We start from the raw sequence: 14,224 nt of genomic DNA on the forward strand, positions 1-14,224 counted from the left end.
TGTATGTGCTCACTACAGCTGGATAGGCAAATACAACAGATCCGAATGCTATGATGTTAGGACCATTCAAAGGTTATGTACAAATCTTAGAGGTGTTCTCTCCACTGATTGGTTGACATTCTTAAAGTTTTGCACTCCGCTATACATTTTGGGTTAAAATATCAGATCTCTTTGATTACAAAGCAATTGCAGTATAGTGAATCACAGCTAAATTGGTGCCCAGGATTTCAGTTGACACAATAATATGGGCTTATTTGCATAAGACTTAAATTTCACCAAGAAAATCCCTGAGAATGTGGGGGCAGGGTAAAGGTGGTTTTGACAGACTTTAAAAGCCCTAGCTAGGGTAAAGGAATTCTTCTTGGGATATATGCCGTTATATCAGGGGACAAAGAAACAGAAGCAGTGGGGGAACCAGATAATAAAATCCTTATCATAGTGTTATACTGGGCAGTGAGCAAATACTGCAAACAAATGGAAGATAGCAGAAAACATAGTTGAGGATTATAACGTTTCCTTTGTACACATTTTTTCAATTGACACATGTCTGTTCAAGTTCTCTAGCATGAAGTGTTCTTCACTCGATCCCAATTGAAGGCACATAAAAAATTTAAGGCTTCGCTAAAAATGCACAAAAAGAATGCAGAACATAGTAATGAGAACTGCATGATTATAAACCAAATGCAAAGTACAAGTTCATATTTAAAATGTTTAATTTTACTGATATGACAGAGAAATAGAAATCTTTGTTTTAAAAATGCTCATGACTTGCTTAAAGGAAATATGAGTTCTGTGTAAATATTAATTTATTAATTTGTACGTTAAAAAATACAAGGTCAGGTTTTATATATATTCAGGGTCCTTGAATGAAACTAAGAATAGAAAATATTTCCATCTGTTGTCTAAGTATTTTATACACATAAAACTGTGCATACTTACGCAGTACTATGTGTTGTCTTGCAATACATATCCTAGTAGCAAACTTGAGAAAACTATTTTTAGAGAACAAAAGCTTTGTTCATGTTAAAATGTATGACATGCAACTCTGTTTTCTTTTGATTAGCTATGGCTGCCAGATTCCATACACATGAATATAATACACTCAGGTTGTGGAAGCATAATATAAAATATTATGATTTTTGATTTCTCAGAATTCACTAGTAGCAATATTAAGTGTAGCAGTTGAGAAGCATTTGCAAGTAACAATGCACAGTTAACAAATCTCCAATCTATTTTAGGAAAAAGATTTTAGAATTACTAAGAGGCCCCTCAAAGCTGGTTTCTATGAATTTCTCATTGTGCTTGTATTTGGAAGACAATTCTTGTCATTGAATCCATCTAATAGTAATAAGTAATACCTTAAAATGTTAGCTACCTGAAAATTATTGAACTACTGTTCTCAGATTTGATTTTAAAAAGATGAAAGTGAATTGGTTTAAGGAACAGTTATCAAGAACTCAGATTTCCTTCAAAGATTGCATTTCTCAAAGCTCAATTTCTGACTCTGAAGAAAACAAATAAATGAAAGACAGAGGTTGTAATATAAGAAATGAAGCACAATAATAGGCAAAGGACTCACTAAAATTTTATTATACTACACTATAGTTTTCAATATAGAGATGTATACAAATGTAGTTATTTTTAAATATTTTTGAAGTTAATTTATAATTTTTTTCACAAACTTGACATAATTAGGGAAAAAAGGTTCAAGCACTGCAGGAAAATGGGCAAGACAATTAGTTCCATATTATTTCCTTAATATATCTGATGTAAAAGGGAATTTTAAGGGAGAAGCCTCACCCAGTCTCCCACCCACCCCAGGTCCCAGATGTGGGGCATGCTGCGAGGGTCTTGCTCAAGTGGTTTTGATAGTGCAACAGTTCTGAATTGCTGCCAGTCTCGCCACTCCAAGCACGATGAGGTTGTTGAAGAATCCACTGATTGACATAGTCCATCTTAGAGTCTCCGTTTGCCTAGTTTTTCACTGCCAATATGTAGCTGAGGTGGTTGATTGACTTGTTCTGTCCTCTGTCTTTTGATGGTTAGGGTTCTGAGTCTGGAAGCTCAATTGGGGAGATCTCCAAAGAAACTTTGTCCAAGGTGTTTCCAGAACAAATTCTTGTATGTACTAGCAAGCACAGGGCCCAGCACAGTCCATTGCCTTGATCAGTTCGTGGTTGCTATTGCTGGGTTGGTTCTGTTTCCATCCTGTCTTCCACTGGAACCAATGGGTATTTGCAGTCCAGCCTGGTTCTGCCCAGCACACACTGGGCCCTCACATAAACCAGTGGGAGTTGCAGCCTAGTCAGAGTGACCCACATTAACCCCCACCAGGCCCGCCCCCTACCCTGGTTTGCCAATATGTGTGGCAGACTAGTCCAGTCTGTCACACATCCCCTTCTGCTCTCATACATGTCAATGGGTATTGAAGCTTAGTTCCATCTAACCAGCTCAACTATTCAGTCCTCACGGATGTTGTTGCGTGCCTCTCTGTCTAGCCACCCCAGCCCCTGTCCTGGTTTTCGTGCCCTGCCGTGGGAGTGGTAACTCAACAGGGAAGAGCCCACTATTTCCCTCCCAGGTCTCTCACTCCCAGATTATTCACTCTGCAGGTGGTTCTGTGGTTTAACTTGACAGAACTAGCTTCCAGTGCCAGCTTCTGCCAGCTAATGCTGTGGCTCAGCCCCAACAACCCTCACCCACTCTAATTTTGGTTTGCACTGGTAGGAATAATCAGCCCAGCCTGGTTTTCCCCTGATCTGGTCCACATGAGGTGCACAAGTGTTGTAACCCTGCCTAGTCTGGTCTGTCCCTATCCCAGCTCACACTCTCCAGTGGGATTAGCTGTCCAGCAAGGGAACCATTGGGGGTTGATGTCAGTGGTTTTGTGTTAACAAATCACATGTTCATTTAAATGTCAGTTTAATCCTCAGTGTTTGACATGGGGCAACATTAGAAGGCCATCTGCATATCCTCATTAAGATCAACTGGGTGCTTTATTTGATTATTTCATTTTAATAGTGGCAGGAGAATTACTGAGGTCTGTACCCTAAGAGTCTAAGTGACATGCCTTTCTTGTCACCAAGATACATGGGCACATGGCAGGCGCTCATATGTACATGACAGCAAGCTATCTTAAAGACAGATTGCAGATGTTGAATCTTAGAGTTGTGCTGTTGACAGGAAAATAAGGCCTCTATCATTTTACTGATGAAGAATACAAATCCTTCTGAAATGAAGAGATTTGCCCAAGAGCCAAAATGTTCATTCTTCCTAGAGCCAATAGCAGAGTTCAAGTTGATTAAATCCCAGGCACAGGTAAGGAAGCATAAAAAAAGAAAATGTGGGTTTCAGTTCCTTGTTAATTCATATATTATTATCCTTGGTTTCCTCTCTTTGGTACTATATAACTTAATTCATTACTGAGAGAACAAAATGAATAGCATTACCATATTTAGCAGTATTTTATATATCTGCCTAGATGTTCTGTCAAATGCTGTTCACACAGATTTGTGGATGTCTGACTCCACCGTGTGGTGCACTGATAGTTTTGCTACTAAATTTAAATTTGTCAATAGAACCTTACTTTTCTGCATTTTAAGAGTGTGTAAAAGCTATCATTATAAAAAAAATATTGAGCTACCATGTAAATCATTAATAACTTTCACATGCGGTTTTATTGTATTTAAAAGTAGATGTAGAATAAATTGCCTCCACTTATGTATATTTGTAACTACAGGGCTAAAAGGGGCCTCCTGCCTCTGAAGACAAGTGTTGGAACTGCTATCTACAATAATTAGAAAGCTTATCACTTGCATTCTGAATTAGATGAAAAAATCCTGTATTTTGTTAAAGCTTAAAAAGATCTTATATTTTTAAACAGCCTAAATCCTTGTGTTAAGGATATCAGATGATCTATGATTATTCTTATCCAAAAAAATAGCCCTTCACCAGATCATAGTCTTAAATCATGTAACTTTCTACTACCAGCCCATTGAAAGAAATTTTTGTTTTAAGTGCGAAGTTATGTTAGTCTTACTGACTCAAAAAATTAAGCCAATGGGAAAGACACTTTAGATGTAAAAATAAAATCTTGTGAATATATAATCCAGAAACTTAAGAAGTATTTTGAAATGACTACGATTAAAAATGTAAAGAAGAAAAACCTTTTATTTGAAACAATTTTAAAAATAAAATCACAGTTGTTTAATCGAAAAAAAAAAAGGAAAAAATGCAAATCTGTACCTCTTGACTCGTTAGCCTCCACAATAATATTCTGAAGCAGGGAGGTTTTGTTTCTGCATCTGGGATCCAGTATCAAAAGACCCTGTACCCCAGTCAGTCAAGGCAGAATCTCAAGGTAGAATTGGTAATTAGAAATTTTGGAAACTCTCAGTTGTTTTAATGTAAACCCAAGGTTGAGAGTTACTTTGATTAGCTTATTTATATTCATGGCTAATTATTCCTCAGTCATTTTTAAAAGGATTCTGATCTGTAGGTGAGTTAGCACTCCAACTGGAGAGAATCAGAGTGGCAATCAAACTACTGGTAACTTGCTCATATTTTAATTGACCTTCAGTCTTACTGGGGACTTAGTAATATATAGCTGGTAACTACTGCATAAATGTATTAAGTTAGATGGAATTTTCACTCTGCCTGTTAAAGGCACACCTAGGCTTGCCAGTTGCGTATTTGTTGTGATTTCGCTTAGGATGGATGTAGTGCAAAATTATCTTGGGCAGCAGAGATAACCATGAGGCAGAATTCAAAAAGTACGTAAATGAATGTTATATAGGCACGGATTTTTAAAAAAGCTTTATATCACTGAAGTTTTTCTTAAATTCATTTTAACATTCAGTTACATGTATTTATTATTTAGTGTTTATTTCAGATTCTACAAGCTTCTTAAACTAATATTCTTAAATATTTGCTAAAAAAAATCTCTAATTCTGAAGCTTACAAAGATGCTTCAAAATATGCTTTTATCTCTTCCAGTAATTTTCCATTTCAGACTTTCCAGTACATAAGCAAAACCTAAGCTGGTAGCTGTTGACATTCTCCATGTTGCTCTGTAGTAATAATTCAGATGTGGAGAGAGCATAACCCTTTACCGAAGTTACTCCAAGAAGCACTGAGTAGTCCCCAGTAATGTCAATAATTTATTCTTTGCTTTTCTTCCACAAATTTATGACACTATCTCTTGTTGCCTCCCGTTTGGTAAACTTACACGCATCAATTGAGGCAAGAAATCACAATAATTTAGGGAACAAAGTATCTATAAAGGCAAGATTCTCATATTTAAAAAAAAAAAGAAAGCGCTGGTGTGTTTTGCTCCACAAGCTCAGGTCTGAGATTTCAAATTCCACGAAAGGTGACAGTTTCTCCTTGCATCTCTTTATGCCATCCAGTTTGCAAGGTGGCTAAAATTCAGTGTAAGTAAGCAGAAAGCGGGGACTTTTCTTTACAAAAAGAACTTGTTCATTTAAGCTGATGGCACTAGCTGCATGTGAATAGAAATCGTAAGTTCTTGTGGTATATTGTAAAAAGCTCTTATAATTCACTTTAAATATATTTTCTCACATTTAAATGTAAGCATTCCAAAATATCAAAATCCATGTCTTAAGAAATAAAACCTACATATGAATTTTAGTCTCTCAGATTCGTTTCATGATTTCAGTAGGAAATAATGCAGATTTTTATAGGCACATTTGATTGCCACATGACTCGAAAAGTGTAGCTTTATCAGCCACTTGCCCGATTTGTAAGTTAGTCAGTGGAAAACAATGTAAGGGAATTCTTTTAAAATTTATGTATTAATTCCCAACTTAAAGACACACAAATACAAATTTAGTCCACATTTGAATTTGAGTGCTGAAATCTAATACCCCTAGTAGAATATATCCCTTGAACAGAACCCTCAGCACCTGCTCCACCTCAGGGACCCTGGGATGATGGGTAACCGTTCCCCATCCCTGGTTGCTGAGGCAGTTGGGCGGCTGGGTGTGGCTTCCCCACTTGTCTTCCGCCTCTGCCCAGGTATAGAAGAAGATAAGGAAGGTGTGGAAGCAGTGGTCTCACCTGCTTACCCCTGGAAGTGACACTTCTTACCCTAATCAGTTATGCAAACTTCATCAAAAAATAAGAATTTTTTTAAAAAAAGGAATATTTGAACAGTAACTAGATACACGAGGCTTGGAGTAAGCACCCGACATAGTTGCAGATGGAAATTAGGCGTCTTCAGTGATTGATGGGTGTGTTGAAATGGCAGTGTAACTTTAGAATCAAGACATGAATTGTTTGATATGTAAATTATACTTTGGTAGTTTTCAATATAGAGAAAAGTTAAGTTATTTATTTATTTGAAAGACAAGGGGCCTAATGCGGTAGCCTGGTGGCTAAAGTCCTCACCTTGCATGCACCAGGATCCCATATGGGCACAATCCCTATCCTGGCTGCTCCAATTCTCAATCTGTTCTCTACTTCTGGCCTAGGGAAGCTGTTGAGGATAGCCCAATAGCCTTAAAACCTGGAAGAAGTTCCTGGTTCCTGGCTCCTGATCGGCTCAGTCCCGGCCATTGTGGCCACTTGTGGCATGAACCAGGGGCTGGAAGACCTTGCTCTGTGTATCTCCTCTGCTCCCCCCCCCAAAAAAAAAAAACAAAGAAGGAGAAAGTGGTTGTATTGCAAAGAAGGAAACCACACTTTCTCGCTTTCCTGCTGCTATCAATACCCTTTCGCCCTCCCCTCTCTTCATCAGTTTGACTGTCATAATTTTAACCCCTCCATATTTACAGGCTTAATTCACTACAGATCATAATTGTAAACAACCAAAAGGCAGGGAGCCCTCCAGTACCCCAGGAGCATAAATGACAGCTGAAAACCTCACTCATCGTCCAGTGTAACCATTTCATTTCTCTACCCTTTGTATTCTATCTGAAGTGCCACTGGCAGGAAATTCTTAGTATATTTTGTCAATTCTGTAGGAAAAAATTTATATATGGCTATATCTCTTCTTCCTCCAGGATGCAACTTCAAAATGTATTTTTATTAAATATATGTATTGATTTTTATTTAAAAGGTAAATTTATAGAGTTGGGGGAAAGAAAGGATGCGAGAAAGAGAGAGACATCGTCCATCTGCCTTTTTATTCCGCAAGTAGCTTTAGTTGCCAGAGCTGGGCCAGGCTCGAGCTAGGAAGTCAGATTGCCATCTGGGAATGCAAGAACTTGCACAAACTTCTGTGTTCCCACATGCATGGATTGAAAGGGGAGCAGCCAAGACTCTTCCTGACCTGGCCGTCCATAGGGGACGCTGGCATCACAGGCAGCAGATTGACGTGCAGTGCCAAACCACCGGCCCCTATTTCAACATTTTTTGATCGCTGGTTAACATTACCACAGCAGTTAGGATACTGCTTTAGATGCCTGCATCCCATCTTAGGTTACCTGGGTTCAAACCCCAGCAGCGCTCCTCATTGTGGCTTCCTGGTAATAACACGCCTTTACAAGGATCTGCTACAAACTCATGCTTGAGCATAAGTAGCCAAAAGCGAGGCTTAGATTAAATTCTGGTCTTCTGTTTTCCGCTTGACCCAGTGCAGTTTTGCAGTCATTTGGAAACTTAAGCAACAACTCTAAGACACCTCACTTGCTCTACCTCTGAAATCCAACTTACAAAAAAAGTAATTTCATAAGATTATATTTTTCCATTTCAATTGTTAGTCTCAACATAATGCCTTTTAGTATTTTCAGTTGGTTTCTCATTAGCATTTTCTGCCTTTGACTTCAAAAAAGCTCCAGGAATTACTTAGTGTAGTTTTCTTTATTACATTAAATATTTGAGACAGCTACAGCTTAATTTAGCTTGCCATTTTCTGCCATTATTTGATATATGAGTATAGTCTGAAGAGGTAAAAAATGATAAAAAGTCCTGCTCGCTGCTCAGTTAATTGTAAAGTTCTGTATTGGAAATGTCATTAAAGTTGGATTGATTTTTTCTATGATCTTGCCCTTTATCATCTTTAATAGAAAAGTGGTTATTTCCATGTCAATTGTTGTACCTTCCTACTTTGGATTTATAGTATTAATTATGAACATAATTTCTGTATTGTCAAACATTGCACTTTTATTTTCTGTAATGTCATGATCTAGTTTGCTTTGTAGTTTCACTTTTACATTAAATAGAGCCTCATGATTCTACAAAGTATTGTCTGTAGCTCTCTAAGAAAGCATACATTTTCTCTGCTTTACTTTCTTCCACTTTGTTCAGTTTATTAAATACTTTATGAAAGATGGACAATTTCAGGAGATGTGTTCAGAATTTTCTTGACATTTTTTTATTAGAGATATTTTGGTATAGAGGATTATCCACTCTGTGTGGAAATTTGCGTGGTGTTCTGTCATCTGCATCACAGTAAGCCTGCTCTGTAGTACTCAGAAGCTATGTTGTTCTGGAATGAGATTCAGATAATGTTAGAGGTTGGCCAGGGTATCTTAAGTACAAAATTAAAATTGTTGGGCCTGGCACAGCAGCCTAGTGGCTAAAGTTCTCACCTTGTATGCACCAGGCTTCCATACGGGTGCCAGTTCTCAGCCCAGAGGACCCACTTCCCATCCAGCTCCCTGCTTGTGGCCTGGGAAAGCAGTTGGGGATGGCCCAAAGCCTTGGGACCCTGCACCCGCCTGGGAGACTCAGAAGAAGCTCCTGGCTCCCGGCTTCAGATCGGCTCAGCTCTGGTCGTTGTGGCCACTTGGGTAGTAAATCAACAGATGGAAGATCTTCCTCTGTTTCTCTCCTTCTATCTGTTTATCTGACTTGCCAATAGCAATCAATCAATCAATCAATAATATTGTCATTTAATTATAATTACTACAGAGTTAACTTATATGCTCATAATTGTATCTAACTTATATCTTACATTTATCTCTAGCATATTAATTTATATCCTGATTTATCTCTAGCATAAATTAATATGGTAGTGATAAATGTAAGCATGATATGTTATGCAATTTCCCAAAATGGAACCAACTGGAATGTATATATTATTTTTATCATTGAAGTGAGTTGTGTCTTAGTATAAGAATCAAGTATACTATTTAATCTGTTTGCATGATATGTTCTACCAAAAAGAGCAAAAGGAACATTTAAGTAAAAGGCTGTGTCTATTTAATACATATAACACATATTAATACATAATATTGTAAGAAGTAGCATAATATGCACATAGTTTTGGCTTCCAATACATATTCAGCCACTGGCTATTTTGTGCACAATATTCTTGACTCATTAAAAATGTCTCTATATAAGAATAATATGAAGCTATTTTTTCCACTAATACACTTAAGTTATGTTGAACTCTTTTATATGACATAGAATCATCATTTCTTCAACTTTAATGATTTTAGTGGTTATGACCTTTCTTTTGTTTTAGAAGAATCTTTATTTTTATTGGAAAGGCAGATTTACAGAGAAGGAGAAACGGAAAAGTCTTATATCCACTGATTCACTCCCTAGGTGGCCACAATGGCCAGGTCTGAGCCCATCCGAAGCCCGGAGCCAGGAGCCTCTTCCAGGTCTCCCATGTGGATGTAGGGTCTCAAGGTGTGGGGCCATCCTCTACTGCTTTCCCAGAACACAAGTAGGGAGCTGGATGGGGAATGAAACGACTAGGAAATGAACTGTGGTATAAAAACCTAAATCATTGCATATAAACTTTACTTTCTTCTCTGCTATACACTGACCACTGGAGGTATATAATAGGTTATGAAAGCAATGTATGGAAGTCAGTGTAGTTGGCAGCTAAAGATAGAAGGATTTTCCAGACATGGAATCTACAAATTATTGCAAAATTTCACTGCTGCTTGCCATCATCATTGCCAGTTTAGGTATGAGGAAATTGAGAATGGTTTTCTGCTTTGTTCAAGGTTGAATGTGTGAGATGTAATTCCTGATTTCTCTTGAAATTATTTTATTATTATGTCGTGAGAAAATGAGTGTGATTCATTGAAGCTATTGCTTCTTTTATGCCCCAGATTGTCCTCCTGTCTCATTCCTTTGGTGTGTAAAAAAGAAACACCTCTCCTGTCAGTATTTTCCATTGGCTGTATGTTGTAGTTTTGACTTAATCTCCCTTATTTTTTTCACTGGATTTTTCTGATTAACTTCTCACATTTTGTAAAGAAATAATTTTAGTTGTTGACTCCTTTTTCATTGCCTTGAATCATATTCAAATCTGGTAGACCTGAATTTCATTGCAAGTAGAGACCATTATCTTCAAAATAATGATGCTTTTTAAATAAGAATGGTTCTTTATCCTTAATCAGACATCAGTCATTGAAAGTGGAACTTCTGTTCTCATAGCCCATTAATGGTACTAGCTAGCTACAGTGCTCATCAACCAGCAAATATACCCTTGTTATACTTGTTTCATCAGATCTATGTCAAAGCTAACATTGTTGATCTCACATTGAGAAAATTGTCACATTATTTCACTTAAGGGTCATTCTTTGTTTCTGCTTCCTTCTTTTCTCCTTCATCTAGACTGTTCATTCTCTTTCTTAGGTACTTTCTCTCACATCTCTTAAATCCATTTGTTCTTCAAGGATCTCTGTTTTCCCTTTCTATTTTCCTTTCAGACTTGAAGCTGCAAAATAAATGCATGTTGTATGTTTGTACATTGCCTCCCCTTCTTTCCTTTACTCCATCTCTCTTTCTCTGTGTCACACACACACAAATATACATACCTATAGTGAATCTTGAACTTCAAACTTCCTAAATAATTCCATAATACTACTCACTTTGAACTTCCTGAATTATAAATACTGTTACTAGAAATATTATGCTGATCAACTGAATTTTAAATTGATATTAACCTACTTTCAAAGTGCTAGAGAAATCATTGAAGAATGAGATTATTTAGTATCTTGTTGCTGTCTGCATTTCCAGTTATATTTCTGCCAATCCCTTTGTTCTGTTCAGTGACCTATCTTCGCACATCATTTTCTCTCAAAAAGAAACACTTTGGTTTTAATAAATTTTGTCACCTTCTGTATGCGGTATATTAATTGGAACTGTTATTTGTATGTAGCAAAATTGAATTAAGTAAAGCAAAGCCAAAAATGAGTCAAGGGCATTTACCTCAAAGATGCAGAACACGCTGATGAAAGCCTTGGGGACCGTTAACATTTTAACTCAGAAAGATGCACACGAGAATTTATATTTTGTTATTTGTGACATTCAGTTGTCTCTGGTAATTTTAGGAGTTGAGAAAGCCATGCCTGACTGGCAAATGAGTCACCACCTGCAGCCTGCCAGGGTGCACATTGTTATAATTCAGGATTGAAAGGCCTGCTGGGACTCTGAACATCTACTCCAATAAATGTTATCATTAATAACACCTGTCTAATAATATATACATGACATGACTCTCCTGTCATATGTATATATAGATATATGCAATATAATAATTTATTTGCATGACAAGTTTTACAAACACTGGTAATATATTTTCAATTTCATGTTCTCAATGATAATCTGATGATTGATTTTAAATCACTTCTTGATTTGGGGGTGTCTGGCAAAGAAGAAATTCATGTTTTCGTATTACATGACAACATTTGCCCCATGATTGTAACTGGTTAAGCAACCCATAAGTCAAATACAGTTATGCTTTTACACAGAATTAGGTGAAGATGTCTATTACAAATTGAACAGGCAGACATATTTTATAGCTATCTAAAATTCAAAAGTACTTTCCTCCAGGAAACCATTAAGTATGCTTCAGATAATAAGCAATGCCATTTAATTTCCTTTTCTGATTGCCATACTTTCTCTGAACATTAACTGAAATGGGGCACAGAATGACCAAAGATAACAATTAATGAATATTACTCATATCCAACTTTTTCATGGTATTTTATTGCTGTCACATGAGGCTAATCTAATTATTGGTCAGATGTAAGTGTGACTTCAAAGGTAAAATAGTGTCAGTAGTGTCAGTTGTCTACAGTAAATATAATAAGTATTTGCTATTGAAAATATCTGCAATATCTGATCATTAACATTGAATCAAGAATAATTCATTTTTGATAAGACATTCAATCAGAGGTAAGTCATTTCATTCTCATAATTTATGATATATGGAGATATTTGTTATAATTTTAAAGCAGTTACAGCAGACTGCCTTGTAATAATGGTTTGTGAGATATTCTAACTTCCATATTCTTAAAAATTAAATTGTTATTTTTAATAATTTGTAGAAAGTATCAGCTAATTATGGTCTTCTCTCAACAGAAAATTCAGTCTGATTTGACAAGTCATGAGATTAGTCTAGAAGAAATGAAGAAACACAACCAAGGGAAAGAAGCTGCACAAAGGGTCCTAACCCTAATCGGTGTGGCACAGGTATATTCTACTCTGTAAATATGGAGTTTATTTTGGCTGGGCATAAAAATATGCTATAGGCTTTATTCAAAAAATTTGAATTGAAGATAAAAATGAGAAGTACAATGTGATGCCTGAACACCATGGGCTTTCTGCCTTATAATTTAAAACAAAATAAGTTGGTAGGTTACCTTTTATTTTCTAACACATTGAAAATAATCACTCTATTCTATCACTTATGTCTTGTTGTGTGTTGGTGTAATGTGGCAAGATTGATTTTGTCTTGATTTTTATGTGTGTACATCTTTAGGAATAAAGAAAGTTTGCTGACCAAAAACAATGAGTTGTTACTGTTTGGAAGGCAACATTAACCCAGGAACCCCTTCCACTGTCCTTGCAGAAAAAATTGCAAGATGTCTCCCTGAAGTTTCGATTATTCCAGAAGCCAGCCAATTTCGAGCAGCGTCTAGAGGAAAGTAAGATGATCTTGGATGAAGTAAAGATGCACTTGCCTGCACTGGAAACAAAGAGTGTTGAACAGGAAGTAGTACAGTCACAGTTAAATCACTGTGTGGTAGGTATTTCTGGTGGAAAATACGTAACTATTTTTCCTTATTAAGTATTTGATTCTCCTGTAACAAGACTTATTTTCAAATAATTAATCATTACACTTTGGAGTTTAGGTTCAACAAAAATGAAACAAGTCTGTTTAAAGAAAAGAGCTTTCGCTTCAATTGTAGAGTTTTGCCTTTTCTATATCTTTCTAAATAAATCTGCTAATGATTGTGCATAATACAAAAGGAGGCCTCCTTGCTTAATGCTTATGATACTTTGGATATATGTTTTTAATTTGAAATCCAAAAGGGACATAGTTTAATCTGGAAACATCAATAACAGCGATATTTGCTATAAGATTAAACGCCCCAGAAATAATAAGCACCGATGGACACCATTTCTGTTTTCAAGATGGCTCACTGACTGAGGTTAATTGTACCTGAAACAGTAGTTAAAAGGCAAAGGAAGTTCCTGATGTAGGTACTTGTACTGAAACCCTAGGACCTTTTCATTAAATATCATGGCTTGATACACATTTAAATGCCAGTAGACCACATAGAATTAAAAAGCATGGAAAGATACAAGTTGTGTGCAGTTGTCAGAGAGTATCTTACGTTGCTGCTGTTGGAACAAATAAGATAACAAAGAGCTGAGAAATTGGTATATCTGCCGTGATACTGTATTATTAATAGTCTAATGACCAGCAAGAGTAGAAATTCACTTATATTGACAATACTTAATGCTAAAATTAAATGAAAAAAAATGCCTTGCATTTTTTCAAAGGGTTTTTTCTTTATTTAAAAGGAAGAGTTAGACTAATGACAACAGGGCCATATTCATGGGAGGGGCCCCAACGCTTGGGTCTTTCTCACCAATTGACCAGGTAAGCCGGCAGGGAGATGGACTGCAATTGAAGCAGATTCGGCTGGGACTAGTTGGCCATAGGGGCTGACTTAGCTTTAGGCAGCTTCCTTTCATTCTGAGTGTTATGTTTTGAGTTCACTCTCCAATGACAATGGAAAACAGACCATTTTGGCGAAAATTATTCATGTCATTATGAATGTCAAATATCTCTGTGTATAATAATACATTTTAAGCTAAATTGGTATTTCTGGTTGCAAGGCACTTGGAAATATTTTACCTAATAAAATTTATGTATAATCAGACTGCAGTTTATGATATAGTTACTTTAAATATTCCTGTTGCGAAAGAAAAACCCAAGGAATTTTGACTATAATGATGACTGGGATTCGCTGATATTAGGTAATAGTAGGAATATACAGGAATA

General features: G+C 36.5%; 1 protein-coding gene across 1 annotated transcript in view; it reads left to right on the top strand.

Moving 5' to 3' along the window:
• DMD (dystrophin) overlaps positions 1–14,224 on the top strand; it is a 1,921,612-nt gene that overhangs the window by 783,864 nt on the left and 1,123,524 nt on the right. The window contains exons 31-32 of the mRNA XM_041000021.1: positions 12,292–12,402; positions 12,782–12,955. Coding sequence (XP_040855955.1) covers positions 12,292–12,402; positions 12,782–12,955 — 285 coding nt within the window. The remainder of the gene's footprint in view (positions 1–12,291; positions 12,403–12,781; positions 12,956–14,224) is intronic.

The sequence above is a fragment of the Ochotona curzoniae genome, unplaced genomic scaffold, assembly GCF_017591425.1.
Source record: "Ochotona curzoniae isolate NIBS_2020 unplaced genomic scaffold, NIBS_Ocur_1.0 contig_1274, whole genome shotgun sequence".
Lineage (NCBI taxonomy): Eukaryota > Metazoa > Chordata > Mammalia > Lagomorpha > Ochotonidae > Ochotona > Ochotona curzoniae.